The 19,268-nt window shown below is 47.7% G+C and overlaps 1 protein-coding gene across 3 annotated transcripts; it reads right to left on the bottom strand.

Moving 5' to 3' along the window:
* Positions 1-428: 428 nt before the first annotated feature.
* On the bottom strand, positions 429-19,088 carry LOC136942854 (CSC1-like protein 2). 3 transcript variants are annotated; one of them, XM_067235867.1, is made up of 24 exons: positions 18,858-19,088; positions 14,092-14,310; positions 13,663-13,742; positions 12,184-12,222; positions 10,666-10,756; positions 10,512-10,549; positions 10,255-10,397; positions 9,393-9,444; positions 9,154-9,262; positions 8,892-8,962; positions 7,950-8,030; positions 7,649-7,772; positions 7,324-7,457; positions 7,050-7,187; positions 6,740-6,893; positions 6,527-6,633; positions 6,260-6,346; positions 6,078-6,143; positions 5,498-5,660; positions 5,255-5,360; positions 4,572-4,739; positions 4,305-4,420; positions 3,791-3,862; positions 429-3,648 (listed from the first exon to the last, which is right to left on the bottom strand). In XM_067235867.1, the coding sequence occupies exons 2-24, from the start codon at positions 14,284-14,286 to the stop codon at positions 3,466-3,468; spliced, it is 2,517 nt and encodes an 838-aa protein (XP_067091968.1). In that variant the 5' UTR covers positions 14,287-14,310; positions 18,858-19,088; the 3' UTR covers positions 429-3,465. The 3 variants fall into 3 exon arrangements, with proteins under 3 accessions (XP_067091968.1, XP_067091969.1, XP_067091970.1); XM_067235868.1 differs by lacking the exon at positions 18,858-19,088 and having other exon boundaries at positions 14,092-14,353; XM_067235869.1 differs by lacking the exons at positions 5,255-5,360; positions 5,498-5,660; positions 6,527-6,633; ... (13 more) ...; positions 14,092-14,310; positions 18,858-19,088 and having other exon boundaries at positions 6,260-6,323.
* Positions 19,089-19,268: the final 180 nt, after the last annotated feature.

The raw sequence follows: 19,268 nt of genomic DNA, 5'->3' as shown, positions 1-19,268 counted from the left end.
TAATCACTGTAAGGAACCGACTTTGCTTGATCACAATTCTGTGGCAAATACTCAAAGAGAGATTGATTAAATACAGATTTAATTGATCAAGGAACTGGTGGAAATGTACAGATAAATCTGTTGTACAGACAGCCCTTTGAGAGGAACAGGAGAGAATGAGACATTGTCAAGCCAAAAACTACCATAATGAGATCTGTCACTGTTATTCCTAAGCAGTCTAGCAAAAAAAGGGAAGGCAAAGCAAAAAAGAGACATTCACGTTTAAAACTGTTCTGAACATATTGGTGTTCCCCTGTTGAGTGAACTGTACAAATGAACTGGGATCCAGTCTCAGCCCTACAGATGGAGTTCCTGATTTACAAACAAAATCTACAGACCAGACAATACGTTCCTGTGAGAAACCAAAAAATGTTGAGTCACAGATGAAGTAATAACATATCTAATCTAGACTTTATTTTTTACCAGAATAATTAAAATATGCTTCATTCTGGTAAATAACGTCACAACACTGTAGGCACAGGCAGCTAAGGGACCGATGCAAAAATAAAAAAATAATCAGTAGTGGCTTCTACAGAACATTGAACTCCTTAGGATAATTTTTCTTCCATCTTTGTAAATGTTTCTATCAGAAATGAACAACAGTGTTTTTGCTTCTGAGGGGAAAAAATTGCCATTGATTCAACAATGGTTGAGTGGTTAACAAATGTAATCATGAGTTTACAAATGTTACAATTCTCCTTCAGAGCAAGACATCCATTCTAGTCAGTCAGTAGAGATAACAAGGAACAGGTTTTCAAATCATTTTTCATATGTTTTAGACATAACAGAACAAAGCATGTGGATGGGCATAGCTCAGTGGTCAAAGGCCTTTGACTGCAGATCAAAGGCTCGCAGGTTCACATTCCGCCTGTGCGTTGCTTTGGATAGACATCTGCTTAATGAATACATTATTATAAAACATTTGAAGAAAGCTCATAAAATCCCCTTGTCGTGATGAAGAATAGTCCAGATTCAGATGTCCCCAAACAGTTTGCCATTGGTGGTGTAATATCATATCGAAGCTTACAATGGGTGCCTATACGAATGGGCATATCATGGAGTATTAGTATGTGTTATTGATAGCATACATTTAAGTGAACATGACATTAGTGTTGCTCAAATTTGTTCACCGAGTAGCTACACAACAGATCGTTCTTTTTATGACCCACAATCAGAACAAGACTGGCAACTTTCTTCTCTGACCATTGCGCTTCTGTCTATTAAAACATCCATGTCTGTGTTCAATAAGCTCATTGAACTATCTTTGTTGAAGATTATGAAAAAGACACTGAACTAGAGAAAAAGACACTGAACTAGTGAAAAAAACCCTAATGCCTTAAAAACTAAAGGTAAAACCTGAGTGAGTCATTGTTCTACAGAAAATACATTGCACTAGAGTATGTTACTTGGTCTAGGCTTATTGTTCCTGGACATAGTATTACAGGATATATCAAAGTAAAAAGCAAGTTAATATGTTTAAGCCGCAACCCAAATTAGTGCAGAGAAACATGGTTATTCTTTAAACCATGAGGTGGATCCAAGACTTGACTGGAAGGAAAACATCAAAATGACAATGAGCATGTGTTATCTGCCAGAGGCATGACTTGAAAAGAAACATAGCTTGTTGCTGGTTCTGAAAATGAAATGTAGAACTTAAAATGACAACTGAATGTTCCAATATAATTTGAGATTTAAAAAAATAAGAAGCATACAATTAGTATCCATTTGGCTATCATCAAATTATCAGAACTCAACTGTGTTTTTTCCGACAATGAAAGTATTAGCACCTAATCAATGGGGTAAGTTGCAAGACTCCTGTCAATGACTCCTTTCAATGGAACCACAATACCTTATATATTGACATAGTGGCCAATGGCAAAGACGGTGTGAGACATGGTAACTGGGTGGGGTAACGTAACAATGATCGCTTAAACATTTAAAACATATGCTACATGATTAAGTGTCTCGTCATTATCATTTGGTGAAGCTATGCAGATCGAATACACAACCTGTTCTCTCTAAAACTCTAGATGTGGCATCTGCTCGTCCTAAGAGGAACCACGTATGACAATATTCTAACCGACAGTGAAAACCTTGACAGCGACGTAAACATAAAAAATAAAATAAAGAGGCCTGTTGGAGAACCTAGGTGGATGAGTGCAGATTCCGGGCCTAGAGGCAGAGACGGCAGCCAGATCAGAGCAGTGCCTGCTTCCAGGGGAGGAGAGGCCTGGTCTCACAGGCCAGGAGGCCAGGCCCTGCTTCCATGTTGGAGCGCTGTCCCTGTAAGTCCCGGTGGAGGCGAGGGTGCACCAGGGCACTCTTCACACGTCTGGACTCCAGCAGGAGCAACAGTCCAACAGAGGCCCCGATGAGGGCCAGACGAGGGACTGGTAAAATGAGGTACAGGGAACAATCTTCATCCACAGTTTTAAGGGTAGAACACAATTCATTCCCCCAAAAAGATTTTTAGAACTTGAGATATCATGCCGGAAAAAAATAAATACCATTAAAAAAAAAGAAAAGAAAAATAATTGCTATTTTACAAATCCAGAGTTCTGTAGCTGTACAATGTCCAAAAATGTTTCCCAATCTAAACACAAGCGGAAAAAAAAAACAAAAAAAAAAAACAAGTTAGGAGTGTTAGTAGCAGTGTGGTCTTCACCGGCTTCAAACAGAAGCCCTCAGATGTGCAGAGCGCAGGTCAAACGTAGCACGCAACTTGCCTCCAGCTCTCGTTCTCTCTCACAAGCTACTTATCCGACCCCAGCTTCGCGTGTTGACGATGGGCGGTGGAGCCAACGGATTGTGGGGAAAGCCCTCCACCCTCTGAAGTTCGAGGCACGCCTGACCACACTGAAACTCTCGCACACCAGACTCAGGTTGGTGCGAGGGGTAAAAACGCATGCCACAGCACCCCACCAGTGTAGGGCACGGAGACAAAACATTCTCCTTCAAGTGCAATAGTGTTAGGGAAATATGGACACAAAGCTAGTCCCCCCCCTGCATGGCAAGGCAAAAAACAACAAAAAAAAACAGTTCACTCCCCATTTGTGCATCTCTTCAGTGTATTTATGACTGTTTGGGTCTCTGTGCAATGCTTGAGTGTTAGAAGAGAAGTAAGTCTGAACAGAATGGAAGTCGATGTCCTTGTTTTGCCAACTCTGTGGACTTCTGAAGTTCCAGGTGAAGCCAGCAGTTGTGGTAGTGAAGCAGGTGGAAGAATCCTTTAGTAGCCTTTGCAGTAATCCATATGAAAGTAGTGATCCTGTGTATTAGTATCGAGTACCTCTCTGGTGGCCTTTTAGTAGAGATACCTTTCAGAGCGGTTGGTAGTCCGTAGCTTTTTTTTTCTTTCTTCTTCTTGTTCTTCTTCTTCTTCACATATTCAGTACCCACGGTAGTCTCTCCGAATCTCAGGCAGTGTCAGTGACGCACCTCATTGGCAATGAGGCTGTCCTCTCCGGACTGGAAGTCGGCCTCGTTGAGGCTGTTCCCCACGTTTATGATCTCCTCGTCCTGCGAGGAGCCCTGGCCGTCGTCCTCGCCGCTGCCCGAGCCCAGCTCGTCTGCGTTGGGATCCTGCAGCACCTGGGCAATGTACATCTGCTGCGAGAGGCGGGTGGAGAGGGCAAGAGGAAAAGGAACAGTCAAGATCGGATGCTGAACACCATTCCTGTCAGCGGCGGGGCATAAGACAGTGAAAGGAACGGCAAGACACGTGGAAATATGCTGAGGAGAGGATACTTACTGCAGACTTGTTGGAGGGGGAGGTGAGTGGTGGGCGCCCATTCTCTAACCCATCCACCTCCTGGGCGTCAATCTGGGCCAAAAATGCACAGAACAGTGGAACATTCAGTCCTCGTTCATTCACATTTTCTTCAAACCCAGAAGGATATTCAGTCTTGTTTTCGAACATTTACAAATTAAGAACCAAAACAGGACAGTAGGTGGGTTTAGGTTCTGCTACTAGCAAAAACAATTGTGGCTCATTCATGATAATTCATTGTGGATCAGCAGTCTTAGCTCTGTTAATACTGTTTCTTTTAGCTAACTTTCTAGACGACCCAAAAAAGAAAAGGGTTTTACCATCAAAGTTACAACAGCATGTCCTATTGTATGAAAGTTGTATGCATTTTAAACATGCTGTTTTCAGACAAACTTCCACAAAATGTGGAAAAACAACCAAGCACCAGGCCGTCGCTGGGTTTGACACCGTTCCTCTATTGTGAAAAAAGGCTCGTCGGCACTGGGGGGTGCCTTACCTTGTAGTTGTGGGCGCTGAGATATTTGAAGTGTCCGAAGCAGACGTGGGAGAGACAGATGATGATGGTGATGATCAGGACCACGAACGTGAACATGGACGTGGCGGCCGAAAAGCCTGGAGGGAGAAGGAGGGGGGGGGGGGGGGGTGGAAACAGGGGCCGTTTACTTTTACCGCTCCGATTCCACTGGACGTGGAGGTCGCTGGCGGGCGACGACCCAAGTCAGCCTGTGTGCGTGTGTGTGCGTGTGTGTGGGGGCTGTCTCACCTGTGCGCACAGTGGAGAAGAAGAGCAGCCAAAAGAGGCAGAGTATGGGGGCGGCCACCACCTGGTTGACGGCCCCCGAGTGGATCTTCTTGTCCAGCTTGGAGGGCAGGTAGGCGTAGTACATGTTGTACCTGTCTGCCAGGTGCTTCAGCAGCATGTACATTAGGCCTGGGGACCCAACACAGGAAAGGAACCCAGTGAGACTAACCCTATTTATGCTTGTTGCTAAGCCCTCCTGCAGGGGAGCCATGACTAGCAGGCCCCTTCCTGTGGGAACTGTGTGACAATGAAGCAATACCACGTGAGAGGCAGTGAGTTGTTGCTGACTGTCGGCACGGCGTGACCGGCGTGCCGTATTCAGCGGTAACGCGCGAGCTCGCGTGTGACGTCGCTACGTTGTCGCACGGTTCCACAAGCGCTGCTGACAACGTGACAGCAGACGATGATTTGCTCCTTTATTTAATCGTTTATTTGTCTACGAGCTAACGGTCGTTAATGTGAGTGGAGTGTTCCATGTGAGGTGAAAAGTCTCACGGAATGCCCCTGGTCCGATCGAATTACTTGGTCGGGAGCAACAGAGTGGCGATACAGTGTGGGGCTGTTCATAACAGGCTGTCACCATGCAGAACACCACACAGGCAGAAGAAGAGAGGAGGGCTAACGGTTTCAACCGTGGACCTCACCGAAGGGGACAATGATGGGACAGGTGATGCTGTAGGTCATGACCACGGTGAACACGCACATCATCCAGGCGTAGGCGGCCCCAAACTGGAACTCGTAGGCCTGGTGCTGTGGACACACACAGGCAAGTCATGTCAAGCAAAGGCACTTCGCTAAAAACGCCCAGAAGTCAATGAGAGGGCTGGACGTGTGCCATCAGGCCCCTCTTGTTCCGTCCGGCGGGGAGGGGGGGGGGGGGGACTGACCCTCTTGACGTTCCTCCGCTCAGCGGCCGAGCGAGCCAGGCAGAGGCGGATCATGTACATGAGCAGGCCTGGGATACGGAGCAGGTCCATGGCGTTACCGATGAACGCCGAGGCGATGACGTAGTTCACGAAGAACGCCCCGTTGTCGGGCAGGAACACACACCTGGGGGCAGAGGGGGAGCGGTCACCACGGAGACGCGACAGGCCAAAGGGCCGCACACCCTACACAGGAATGTCGAGTTCACCAAGAACACGTTGATTGCCGTAGATCTTGTCCTACATGTTCCGACATGGCAGATAATTGTTACGTGACAAGCAGAGGAAGATAAGATATGGGGCCACATTACAGGAGCACTGAATCAAAGGGTGAGATAAGCGGGGAATTTAAGGAACATAACTGTGCAATGTCCAAAAAATTACATATCACATACTACATTACATGACATAATACTTCATAAAACTTCTCAGGGGGGGGAATCGTGTGCTGGTGTCACGTAACTCAATCAATACAACTTTGTTTGGTGTTGCAGTTGACTGGGCCGTAACTGGGAACATGTTGACATAGGCTTTTTCCACTCACTCAAATCTCACAGTGGCGTCTGCCAGGAAGCGCTTGTCAAAGAGCCAGCGGAAGAAAACATCCAAACTGCAACAGGAACCATTTGTCAATATTTGAATATCCGAGTGAAAGACAAATCGAATGTTTTTACAAGAACATATGGGTGACGGGGGCGAGCAGAGCCGAATGAATGCCTGTAGTACCTGCTCAGTCCCAGAGAGGGCAGCAGCAGGACCATGAAGATGAGGAAAGTGTAACATTTATGCATGGTGGTCCTGTTCTCTCCAGACCTGCAGGGAGACACGAGACACGGTGAGAACTCACATCTGGAATATTCCGTACGCGTTGGGAATTTAGTCAATCAATAGGAACACAGACTCTACAGTATGGGAGCAATGTCCTGTGTGTAGCAAGCCATGACTGATGCTGTATCTGTACTCTGTGTGTGTGTGTGTGAGAGAGAGTGAGACCTTGTCCAGTGGGCCTCAAAGAAGGCCGAGTAATAGACGATGGTGGGGAGCAGGGCGGAGAAAGCCCACAGCAGCAGAGTGGGGAAGAACTGGGTGACAATGGGATTCTGGAGGACCAAAAACACACAGAGGTTACATCACAAGACCAGCACAAAGTACTGCCCCCCCCCCCACTACACTGTCCGTATACACCTGGTGAAGGGAGGGACTCACGTTCAGGTACTCCACAGGCTTGGTGACGTTGAACTTGTCCATGGTGGAGATGATGATGGCCGGCGTGGTGAGGAAGAAGAGCAGGAGGAAGAGGATGCAGTTGATGATGAAGCAGCGCAGCCACCAGGGGACCCCCCCCACGGACAGGTGCTCCCTGTGGAGAGAGGAGAGGTTGGTCATCTGGCCCCTGCACACGCACACACACACACACAGACAGACAGACAGACACACACACACACACACACACAGACACAGAGAGACACACACAGAGAGACACTCAACCCATGAACTTGTACTAGTGTGCTCTTACCAGTACACGTTCTGGGGGTCGGGGGCGTAGGTGACGGTCCAGTTGTGTGTGTGGAGGCTGGAGCTGAAAGGAGACGACTTGGGCTCCCGCCGGCAGTCACAGCCCTGACACTTACAGGCGTTGAAGTCCTTCAGGATTCTACAGCAAAATAAAGGCAAACACGACTGATGTGATACTACGTCCCAGACTCCGGGAACAGCAGAAAGTGCAGCTCGCGTTTCGCTTGGCTTCTTCACCGCCCCATTAACTGGAAAAGGAAATGCACTCCACTCACATGGCGGTCATGGATTCGTTCTGGAAGGTGACGAAGGCCATTCCTAAGGGCTTGCTGTTGACCTTTTCCCTCTCCTTCCTGTACTCCTCCTTCAGCTTGGACTCCAGCTTAGTATAGTAGCTGACAGCCTCCTCCTGTTGGGGTCGATAGGCAGGCGACGAGTCAGTCTCAGACATGTCGTGCAACACGAGTATCTCCCTGGTACCTGCTAGTATTGCCATAGCATCCACCTTAACCCAAACGATGACCGGTTCACCACACCTTGTGTTTGTGGGCTTGGAGGTAAGGGGGTCAAAGAGGGGACCGGGAAGGGAAGGGCGCTCACCTGCTCGCAGCCTTTGATGATGCAACAGCAGAGGTGTCCGCAGGGCTTGGGGTTGATCATGGTGGGTATGTGCTCTTTAGACTGCAGGTCGGTAAAGAACTTCTTGCTGCGTTCCGTCTTCTTCCTGTGAACACACGTCTCGTCCGTGACCCCGTGTGCCAGTGCCCTGCCTGGGTACGGCGGTGGGAGTTCTGACAACAAACACCGCCCGAGCGTCGACACCCCCCCCCCCCCCCCCCCCACCACCACCACGCCTCACTAAACCCCAACACACACACACAGCTTCGCACGGAGTACTTACCTCTCGGAGTTCAGAGCCATCAGTTTGGCCACATTGTAACAGATACGGGCCTCCAACACAATGCAGTTTTCATAGGCCTTTCTACAGGACAGAGAGTGAGAAGACATTCAAGTACCGGTATTTCCTACTAACTCTTCTTACCAACACTGGGTCATTCATACTAACCTCAGGTATGTACTTAAACTGTTCACTTTTCTGAAGCAAATTGTGAAGCCTCAAAACTACATTACACAAGGTAAGAACAGGATAAAAGACTTTGGGACCAAAGATGTGCGGATCAATACCAGTTTGTACATTCACTGTATAGCTTCCTTTAACATGAAACCACCTCTATATCATACTATTGTAGTGCTATAAACGGTCACCACATCAAAATGTTTAAGAGGTTTGTACTCGTCCGGCAGTTATCCTGAGGCAGCCACCGTTCTGCCTGGTCTTGTTTCCTAAACCCTCATATTCACCACATCTCTCTGTCTGTCTTCCCTGACTTCCTGACGTGAAAGACACCTTGTGCCTCACAGGTGTGGCTCCTGACTGCCTCGAGTCCCATCTGGACACTACGGCTGGCCTAGGGGGGAGGAGGAGGGGTCTGTAGTGAGCACAGAAGCAGCACGCCGGAGAAGACATGCGATTGAGGTTAATACTGTTGAGCCTGGTGAACCACCAGCAGCCTCACTTAGGCCATCCTGCAGCCGCATGACTCATGACTTAATCCTCCTCATCTGGCTTCTATTAGTGACAATTAGAGAGATAGGCCTGCCATTGTTTGGACTGGTACACATGGGTCAGGTCAGGACTACTGGTCTGAAACATGAAGAGTCCTGTAGTCCTGTTTCGGTAGAATGCCAGTGGTGGAAAGAGACATATTTCATACCTACCCAGATACCTTTTATGTTGTTACCGTCTAAAACTCTATGTGGAACATTCCGGAGAGACACTTACTCAAAATGTTGCTTTATGAGTTTCTCCTCTGCGTACTTGGAGATCCCGTTTATGAATAAAGTGCGTTTTACCTGGGAGCAGAGCAGAGAAGCGGGGGGTTTAGATCTCCACCTTCAAAAAAATGACACAGCCAACTAACAGCTTCAAAGGGAACAATATCAATCTGCTAGGTCACGAAAAAAAATGAAAAAAGGGGAACAGCGTAGGCCCACAGGCTACGTGGCCGCAATGGGAAAATGTCCTATCTGCCGAGGCCACCCACCAGGTCATCCTCCTTGTAGTGCATCTTGGAGGTGTGCCGTCTCATGCTGTACACCGTCAGTAACAGGTAGAGGAATGCGAACGTGGTGTGCAGCCAAAGCAGAGTATTACTGGAAGAAGGGCCAACAAGAGGGGAACAAAGTCAGACCACAGAGAGCGCTGTGTGTTTGATTGTCTTACTTAAAATGGGGAAAACATTTTGGAAAACATACGAAAAGACCAATCATGAGAATGACTCACTCAGCATCCAGGTTGGCTATAGTGGTTCTCCCAAAACTGTAGGCGTTGTTTTCTGTAGGGAATGAGGACACACACACACACACTGTTATACTGAGAACACATCCCTATGCGGTGATATGTATACAAATAAGGAAATGCAAAGACTTAGTTCCTTAAATGACTTTTATTGTAAAGTGTAATCAAGGTTACATTTAGTCATTTAGCAGACGCTGTTATCCAGAGCGACTTACAGTAAGTACAGGGACATTCTCCCCACTTTGAGGTTAATCGAGGTTTAATGTAACCTTTAAATTTACTTTGATTGCGACTTGTTTTTAAATGACACTATTATTTCTGGGTGTTTTCTTGTCCTCCTCTTGCCTTTTGTGTTTATATTTGCCTAGGGTGCCAATACTTCTAGTGTTGACGGTATCTACTGTAAAGTCAAGGAGGGATTTTCCATGACACTCAGGAAATGAAGCGCATTCTTTCCAAAGAGGCAAGGAAAGCTCATGTGATTGGACGTTAGTATGGAAGCAAAGGGATGGACCTATGCTCTACATTTGAAAAGCAGAAATGGGCTTTGGTCAAAAATAAAACTCCATTAATGGTGGATTGTCCAATATTTGACCAAATCTAATTATGAATCCCTTTGGTGTTCTGCATTTCTTTGGAGATATTCATCTCATGTGCTCATCTTTAATCTAATATGGTGTGTAAAGCCCCAAGACAAAGTACCCAATGCAATCATTTCTAAGATCTCAAAACCCAAGTAGATAAACTGCCTGTATATTTAGATCCTTCATATTTCTTTCCGAATGCATAACAAGCCAAATACAAACTTGCTTCTCTCAGGTTAGTCCCGCCCCAAAGTGCCGCTCACCCAATAGGTTTCCTGAGAAGTTGACAGGCAGCACGATGCCCACTGAGAGCACGCCCACTACCACCAGCAGGCCAATGATGTGGCGCTGGAAAGACAGGTAGTGCACAGCGTCTTCGCCGCACTTCTCTCTGATCTCTTCATCCCTGCAGAGGACAAACCAACACGATGTAGCCCCAACGGATTTTACGCGAATAAATCAAACTACGTCGACGCAAAGTGAATTGGATAGGCTACATGTCAAAACTTGCAATACGTACTTGATGCGAAAGATGGCCGTCAGCCAGGAACAAAATCCCTAGAAACAGCAACGAAAAGAAAACGTTCAGGCCCGGGGAGGTGGTGTTCCGGCTCCCCCCCCCCCCCCCCCCACCCCCCCCCTCCTGTGGCCCCGGGATATAGAGGGCTACTCACGTTGTCTCTCTGCTCGAAGTCCATGGAGCTGGACACCGAGGTGAGGCGCTCGTAGCGCTCGGGTGTCTCGGACGTCATCGCCGAGGCAACGCTGTGCACACAACCAAACACCAGCGTTAGGTTGGCCCTGACATACCACTGACGTCAGAGAGGAAATGACCTCAGTAAAAGGACATCCTTTATATATTAGTGTTGAGGCCTACAGGCTACGCACAGGGGGTTAGGATAACACTGCAGTTACAGCAGGGCCCTGAAATGGACTGAGGAGGTTTTTGCGGTCCAAAGTCACCCAGGCGGGCTGGACTGACAGGGACAAAAGTCTCAACAGGCCCATTCCATGCAATGCCAGGAACTAGCTAGAAAACACCGACGGGGACACGCGGTCCTGTCCGAGGCCAGGGTTGTTAAGACACAGACCGGGGGAGGACGAGGATCGTGCTAGCTCTAGGAAGGAGGAAGGGCATTCACTTGGAATCACAACAGGGGGGGAAACCACAAGAGAGCCTCAGACGTGGAGACGCGGCGAATCCAGCAGAGCTCAGGTCGGACAGACCTTTTGGAAAAAGGCGGTCCACATCAAAGCCCTAGCGTCAACCCCATCTCCCGCAGGCCCCTCCGTGAGAGACCGGACGAGGAGTGCAGCTTGAAGTGCTCTCCTGTAGGTCGGCCGGACCCCCTGCGCTCTGCTGCATTCGCTCGAGTCGTCGACATAAAAAAAAAAAAAAGGTGATGAGGATGACGTCACCCAAAGCTCATCGACTTAAAAAAAAAAAAAAAAAAAAAAAAAGAGAGAGAGAGAGAGAATAGGATGGATTATCTATCCCCCCCTGGGATGAGCTTGGGATGGCGGGCCTCGTGGCTGGGCAACAGGACTGGTCACAGACACAGAGGGGCACCCTGGGTTAGGGTGTATTACCTCTCCCTGTTTGCATCCTGCCTGAGCGACTCCCCATGCGGTGAGCTCACACAGGACAGGAAGCTGGACAAAGGGGCCACAGCACACAGATTAGCACACACAGATCTGATTAGACCATCGGGGGAGGGGGGGGGAGAAGACAGAAGGAGAAAGAGCCCGGGAGAGAGTGCACTACTCACACAGAGAGAGAGAGAGAGAGAGAGAGAGAGAGAGAGAGAGAGAGAGAGAGAGAGAGAGAGAGAGAGAGAGAGAGAGAGAGAGAGAGAGAGAGAGAGAGAGAGAGAGAGAGAGAGAGAGAGAGAGAGAGAGAGAGAGAGAGAGAGAGAGAGAGAGAGAGAGAGAGAGTGTGTACTACACAGAGAGAACTTGGAGAGAGTCAGAGAAATAAGGGACGATACAACAAGGCAAAATAGAGGCGAACGGGCCTGTCGAAGAGGTAAGCCTGGAAAAAGAAACACCCCACCCTCCACCACAGAGCAGAGCGGGCAAAACCACCAGCAGCCTAGTTAGGAAGGATGAAAGAGTTAGGGCTAGAAGACTGGAAAAAGGAGAGAAGGGAGAGAGAGGCAGTAAGGTGGAGACGTCGGAGGAGGAGGACATACTATTCCCGATCGTCCAGGCGGCTGTATCGTGGATCCATTCTTCAGGAGAGACAGAAAGAGGACAGTATGAAGGTCAACAAGGCCTGGAAGAGCCACCGATCATGTTCAACAAATAACACGGCCGTATTTATTTGAAGTTATAGGGAGTCAGGTGGCTGAGCGGTGAGGGAATCGGGCTAGTAATCCGAAGGTTGCCAGTTCGATTCCCGGTCATGCCAACTGACGTTGTGTCCTTGGGCAAGGCACTTCACCCTACTTGCCTCGGGGGAATGTCCCTGTACTTACTGTAAGTCGCTCTGGATAAGAGCGTCTGCTAAATGACTAAATGTAAATGTAAGTTACGGAAACCAACTCAAATCAGCGGGCGCAGTACAGATCCCAAACTCAGGAGACTTCTTGTCGGGAATTCAATGAGGTAGTTGGGTAGGGAGGAAGGACATCACTTATTCATGTCATACTCAGAGTCGAGTTATGAACTCAAGAAGGCACAGATTGTCTTATCACACGTACAGGTCCAAGTGAAATCCAGCAGACGGGACAGTCAGCTGGAAAAACAGGCCCGTCAAACCACCTTCCATCCTGCCACTTTTTACAGCCGAGTTAGCTAGCAGAAGCACATTTTCACCCAGTTAACCCCCCAGCCAGATGATGGAAGTACAAACGAGACACAGAACCTGAGTCAGCACTTCAAAACCAGTGTCATGGGACTGACGATGTGTCTCTATCTCTCTCTCCCTCGGTCCGTCACTGTCTCTCTACCTTGCTTCGTCTCTCTCCCTCTCTCCGTCCGTCACCGCCTCTCTCTAGACGGTCAGCTGCACAAATACTTCGGCGACGTTATCCGTCGAACAAACAAATACACGCCGCTGGATGAAAGTGAGGGGGGGGAGGGGGGGGGGGCCCTGCTAAGAGGACGTGTAGCTGGAGGAGCGGCCGGTCAACAGCCGAGCCCGAAGCTGTGTGAGGTCCCGGGGTCTCTGTGTCACAGAAACACACTGATGTCTCCCATGCTCGGGTTACGAGGGCGGCCGTCATGCTGCCTGCTCCCAGAGGCAGCCAGCTGAACGGTCCACCGCCAGGCTTCAACTAGGGTTCACGGGCTTGTTATTCCTATGTCAAATCTGAAGGCTTCGTGAACGTGTACTGTGCTGTCGATGTAGTTGGGAAAAGGGACGGGTGAAAAAACGGACGATACGACTCGTTTTTGCCCAACTATTCGTTATAGGATGTCTGACACTGGGGAAAGGGAGAGTGGTCGCGGGCTGAACAAAGCGCGTATCCGGTTGCGGAGCTAACCGCGTTAGAAGAGCGTGGGAGGGATGCAGCTGCAGACACTAACACCTGGACGGTCCTACATAACTGGTCCTGAGTCCACGCCTGAATTCGGTCTACACTGGCCTGGTTACGGTTCCTAGAGTGGTAATCCATCTGTGTGTGTGTGTGTGTGTGTGTGGGCGAAAAAACGGTGTGTGGAGTTACCTGTCTGCGTCGGTCACCAGGGCCAAGCGTCCATAATCCCATGCGACCTTCCTCAAGATGGAGAAGACAAACAGCAGCACCTGGGGAAGGAGGGGTGGGGGGGGAAAAAAACAAACATTGTGGTCACGAAGAGGTTCTCCAACCTTCCCCACGTCACACAGAGGACAGAACAGAGCAGGGTGGGTCCTCTGCACACAAAAGGCTTGGAGGCCACGATTACAGCGCCGCTTTCGAGAGCTTCGGAAAAACTCTCCCCAGTCTTACCAGCCTGGGTCGGGTTTAACGGAGCGTGCGGTGGATAAATCTAAGAGTTTGCACACACAGCGGAACCAACAGCGGGGGGGGGGGGGGGGGGGGGGTGAACCTAAGAGGACGATGTACAGGCCCTCGGCCGGGTGCCACCCCCCCTTTCCTTCCAGTCATTCTCACCAGGAAGCACATGAAGTCGAGGGCGAGGACAGTGGGCACCCCTCCGAAGGGCAGGCCCTGGAGGACGGTGCTGCGGATCCGGGCGGTGTAGCAGTAGTCCCTGGAGGTGTTGGCCTGCTGGGTGGGGCAGTTCCCCAGGTCCGAGCACGCCTGTGCCCCCCACACGCCCACCATCACGACCAGCACTCTGAACATGGCTCACTGCAGCATCCTGGAGATCTGGTGGGAAGGTGGGAAACTGAAGTCACACTGGGGTTCTGGAAATCACTGGTGGCCCCCTTTGTTGTCGTGGGAGACGGTTACGTTCAAAAGTAGCCTGGTCAGTTTGTTTAAAGAAAGCACAGCTACTTTGGTGAAACGTGTCCGCAAATGAAAACAGAGATCCGGACACCTATTCTTCTGTGTCGGTTTCAGAACAACATCTTGCAACACCAAATCCATCCGTGATGGATGGATTTAACTGACATAATACAATGTGTCATGCACAGAGAGAACTTGAAATACTGGTTCTATCCAAACGTGTCCACAGGACACGAGGCACCTGGCAACTTCCAATTCCACTGATCTGTTGCTGAACGAAAACACCGTAAAAAGTCCGACCACATCTAGCCTACCTGGACACAAATGTCCTTTACCTCCACCATGTAACCCACATGAAAAACACGACAGCGCTAAATATCAACTGAGGATTGTCTTATCGAGACAGAGCAGTGCGCGGAGGCCGCACTCGGAAAGGGCTGGAAGGTAGTCGGCGACGCGGGCAACTGCACAATTTCCCTTCTGTGCCTTGGTTCTTCGACCCACCAACACCAACACCACACTGCTGCTCGTCTGCCACAACACTAACTCATTTATCCTCTCCCTGGAATGCTGTGACATCACTGGAGAGGGAAGCTGCTGTGGCCGAACAATAGACTGACAGAGGACACAGGGTTCAATCTGACCCGTCTCAGCCCCGCCGGGTCCCTCAGCGCACAGCTGGATCTCTCAGCCTGCCTCCCTCAGCCTGCCTCCCTCAGCCTGCCTCCCTCAGCCTGCCTCCCTCAGCCTGCCTCCCATGAACAGTGGATACAGTAGACTGCGCCTGGCCCTATCCATTTACGCAAAATACAATAAATGAATAAGTGAATTGTAATCTTATTAAATTAGGTCGGCAGCATTCCCATACTAGTATGATGGTAGAACCGGCAACTAGAAGGTTGCCGGTTCGATTCCCGGCCGTGCAAAATGACGTGTCCTTGGGCAAGGCACTTCACCTTACTTGCCTCGGGGGAAAGTCCCTGTACTTACTGTAAGTCGCTCTGGATAAGAGTGTCTGCTAAATGACTAAATGTAATAATAGCTACAAAAACAGATCATGTGTTTGAAGGTCTAGGCTACCTTGTATTAAGGAGTACAATAGAATTTGACGCCTGTTTCAATCATGTTTATGTACCCTTAGTATAGATAGTCCACATATTTACATTTTTAGGTCCCTATATGTTTATTGTATGCACCTTCCTGCCAAAGCAAATTCCTTGTCTGTGCAAACTTTCATGGCGAATAAATCCCATTCTGATTCTGATCATCTAACCTTGACATACACATCGGGAAAATAGTGTCAAAGTCACCACAGTGGCTGCATGAGCCATGCCACCTCTATACCCAGAATGACTCAGCATGGAAAACACTGAGCCACCTATCCACCTAGAGCTGGTTGCTATGACACCACATGTCTGGCACTCGTTCTCAAAATACAAACAAACAACAGGGGGGGGGACGAAGTAAATGAGGAAGAAAACCAAATGATTATCCTTTTCAAACAAGTTAGACAGAGTATGAGCTCGTATTCGGTTAGCCAGTCTTTCACATTGGTTGAACAGTGACAACGGAGATTTGGGGGGAATTGAAAACAAATTCCATTTAAGCCTGGTATGACCATGTGTTGTCAAACCTTTTGCGTCAGGAGACAAACCTCACAGGTTTATAAGACATGCTGATACTGATAATCTACTTGGACAAACACCAGCTAAACCACTTCCCCAGAGCACAAGTAGCCGAACTTGGCAAGACCACAAATAACTGCCTTGTCTGATTATTCAAGAGAGTGTAGCTTTCTTTTAAATCAAAAACAGAGGGTCACTTCACTTGGACTGAGACATTCCCCTCAGGCTGGCAAAGATTCACAGTGAGTCGGTGAGGCTGCCTAGAAACTAATCGAATAGCATTGGCTAAAGGCTATAGCTTTTGGCTGCATCGTTCAGCAAAGCCCTGAAAGCTGAACTGGGCCTTAAATCAGCCTGGTGCAAGATTCTCAGCAATATCACCATGCGAGAAAGTAAACGAGCGAGAGACTGTCCCAAAATAACAGCAAGACATGTGGGTCCGACAGAAGCTCAGGGAACCACAGAATTCCGTTTGTGAAAGCTGCCTGAGATTGCAAACGTCCTACATGCGTCTTCTAGTGCCGTAGCTGACTCAGTAAAAGCAGTGTACCTAGTCTAGTCATTTTCTCCTTCATGCCGTCTGCCTCACCCTGTCAGATGAAATGCACATCATTTTACTCAGGCGTTCTTTCCGTCCCTTGGTATGATGAGTCACAACACTGAACAAACTTGAGCTTATCACCAAGGTTGACATGTGTACGCCATACAAGCTAGAAGCTGCAGGTCTGATTTTCTTCTAGGTGAGAGAGCACAGTACACTATTGACAGGGTTTAAGGGTCATGTTTCAACAGAAATTCAATTTTTTTTTGTACATTTTGTTTGTCTTCTAATCAGACTCGTTTGAATCTTTGCTAAGAATGAGAGGTTGGCTTTCATGTTTGACCACATTTTACAGCTGGTTCAGAATTCCTAAGATAAGAGACAAACGATTACTCCAACAACATCTACAACAGGTTGGAATATACGTTCTTTGTGCGTAATAGCCTGTAAATGATGCACAACATCAATACTGTTGAACAAAACATAGGCCTAAGTCTTGAGTGTCAGGATTATGACGATGACTCTAATGCCTTTAACCAGGGTAATCAGAGGAAATCCTATCACACAGGTCAGTAGCACAGCCTTTACTACCTGACAGTGTCAAACCAATCATACTTGTGATTAATATTTTATAATAATTAAATATAACGTGAGAAACCGGTAAAGTGGACACTTAAAATACCCAGGTTTTATAAAATAAACATAAATGCTCAGTGTTGCCACTTGGAGAAAACATTCAGCAAATGTACCCTCAGCAGTGATTCTCTCACCTCATCACAAGGTGGTAGTGAGTCATAGTCATTCATCACTAGCAACATTTGAATATAGACACCCTAGATAAACCTATAATCTACTTCGGAGGCTTGACGACTTCACTCGCCATAGTGAGTCTAAACTTTGTTTACTTGGTGCACTAATCTAAAGAGCAGACTGATGTGACATCCTGGTGGAAATCGCCAAGTAGAGTAGGCTCACAACTTCCACTATTTAGTTTCACAGCTGTCTCTTCCAGAACACAATGGAGAATAGAACTGTTGTAAACAAGCGCTGGGACTGCAAAAGGAGGTGGGCACAGTTTTCTCCAGCAGCCTAATCTCCAGAGTACCCTTTATCATATTATATGACAGAAATTAACTGCTCTCATAATGGGTTTAGCACCATAGTAGCGATGGTAGCCCTGGGTATAAAACTATTGAAGCTTTCCTTGCCAGTCACAGAGGTGAGAAAATGAAAGGAAACGCATACCTTCACTAGCAAGTCTGCCTTAATGATTTGCTCTCTCAAACGCACAAATCCAAACATTGTACTGTATACTACAAAAGACACAGACAGGTTTCCATGACACATTATGTCAGGATAGACGTCGGATCCATTACCTAATGAGGCAGCACATCAATATTTCATCAAAGCCAGTCACTAAATCTTCGTGCAATTTAACTATACAAGATGGGCGAGGTAGCTCATGTTCTCTTGGTCATGCCTTATCATCCAACAACATCACTAAATGCACAAGGACCACATGTCTAAGATTGACTGAGTTCCTGGCCCAGCAAGTCACTGAACAATTCCATGGTATCTGGTTGTAAATCCATGTCGATACTAGACATACAATAAAGTCATCAGGATTAGTTTGCGACATATCTGTCAGTAATCTGCGGATTATTTTCAACACTGACAGAAGAGGTTAGGGAGAACGTTAAATTCCATGCCCCCGAGATGTTATCTTGCTAATATTGCCTGTTACTAGCAGAGTACTGCTAGCATTGATACAGTAGACCTTAATACAGTCGATACGAATACATTGGATGAACAATTTGCAAGTAACTAGCTAGCATTACCAGTTAAATTCTGGAAAAATAATTTAACACCCTGACAGGCACGGAAGCTCAGTGCGAAACCAGCTATAAACTAGTTAGCATAGTTAGCTTGTGCTAGCTAGGTTGTGTGTGTTGCACACAACTGCGAACATGTTACAGCATGACTACCTAGCTAGCGAGCTAATCCCTAGCTAAACTGAATTCAAAACATGGATAGATAGGTAGCTACGTTTTAGCTAGCCTCTTATGACACCAGCAAACGATGTTTAAAATGGAACGATGTGTTCCAGCATTAGTATCAGGTGTCCAAATGATCAAACGCTAGACTAGAGGCCATCTCTGCGGGAAGAGTAACGCTAGCCAAGAAATAAAGCCAGCTAGCCATCTATATGGCAATAGCCATTGGCCAGCTAACGCATTTTCTCGAGCAACATCCAACGTCCTATTTGCGATTCGTTTTATAAACGATGCTTCATTGCTTACCTGGCTAGCTGACTGACGATACGCAATATGATTTTAATTTCTTATTTCAGACCAGTGAGTCTGAGCTCCAACAGGACACACACGGTGGAGTTGCTAATCCCAGATTCCCGACTGTGTATGATTTCAAATTATTTTCCTCAAAGAATATTAGATTACATGCCCAGGCATTGATAAGGTCGGATCAGCTAACTCACGCAGTCACTATCTCAACAAGCTAGCTAGCTATCCAGCTAACGTTAATCTAGCTAGCACATAAACACAATAGAGGCTTGACAGCCAGTTTGACTTGCAACGCAGCTAAACAGTCAGACCAAGCACCGAAGTCTAACTAGGGGCGTCAAAATAACACAGAACTATAATAACATAGATTGTGAGCTCAATCTCGATTTGCTTAACGATGGCTCTGCGATG

This window comes from Osmerus mordax, chromosome 5, assembly GCF_038355195.1.
Source record: "Osmerus mordax isolate fOsmMor3 chromosome 5, fOsmMor3.pri, whole genome shotgun sequence".
Taxonomy (NCBI): domain Eukaryota; kingdom Metazoa; phylum Chordata; class Actinopteri; order Osmeriformes; family Osmeridae; genus Osmerus; species Osmerus mordax.
The sequence above is the reverse complement of the archived record's forward strand: the minus strand, read 5'-3'. Positions and strand labels throughout refer to the sequence as shown.

What these genes read in the sequence shown, in the direction of transcription:
- LOC136942854 (XM_067235867.1), bottom strand. Translation starts at nt 14,286, where the DNA reads ATGTTCAGAGTGCTGGTCGTGATGGTGGGCGTGTGGGGGGCACAGGCG. An exon ending in AACGAATCCATGACCGCCAT is followed by an intron (nt 7,188 to 7,323) that starts GTGAGTGGAGTG and finishes ATTTTGCTGTAG; the next exon opens with AATCCTGAAGGACTTCAACG. An exon ending in AGCCTGTGGAGTACCTGAAC is followed by an intron (nt 6,634 to 6,739) that starts GTGAGTCCCTCC and finishes TTGGTCCTCCAG; the next exon opens with AATCCCATTGTCACCCAGTT.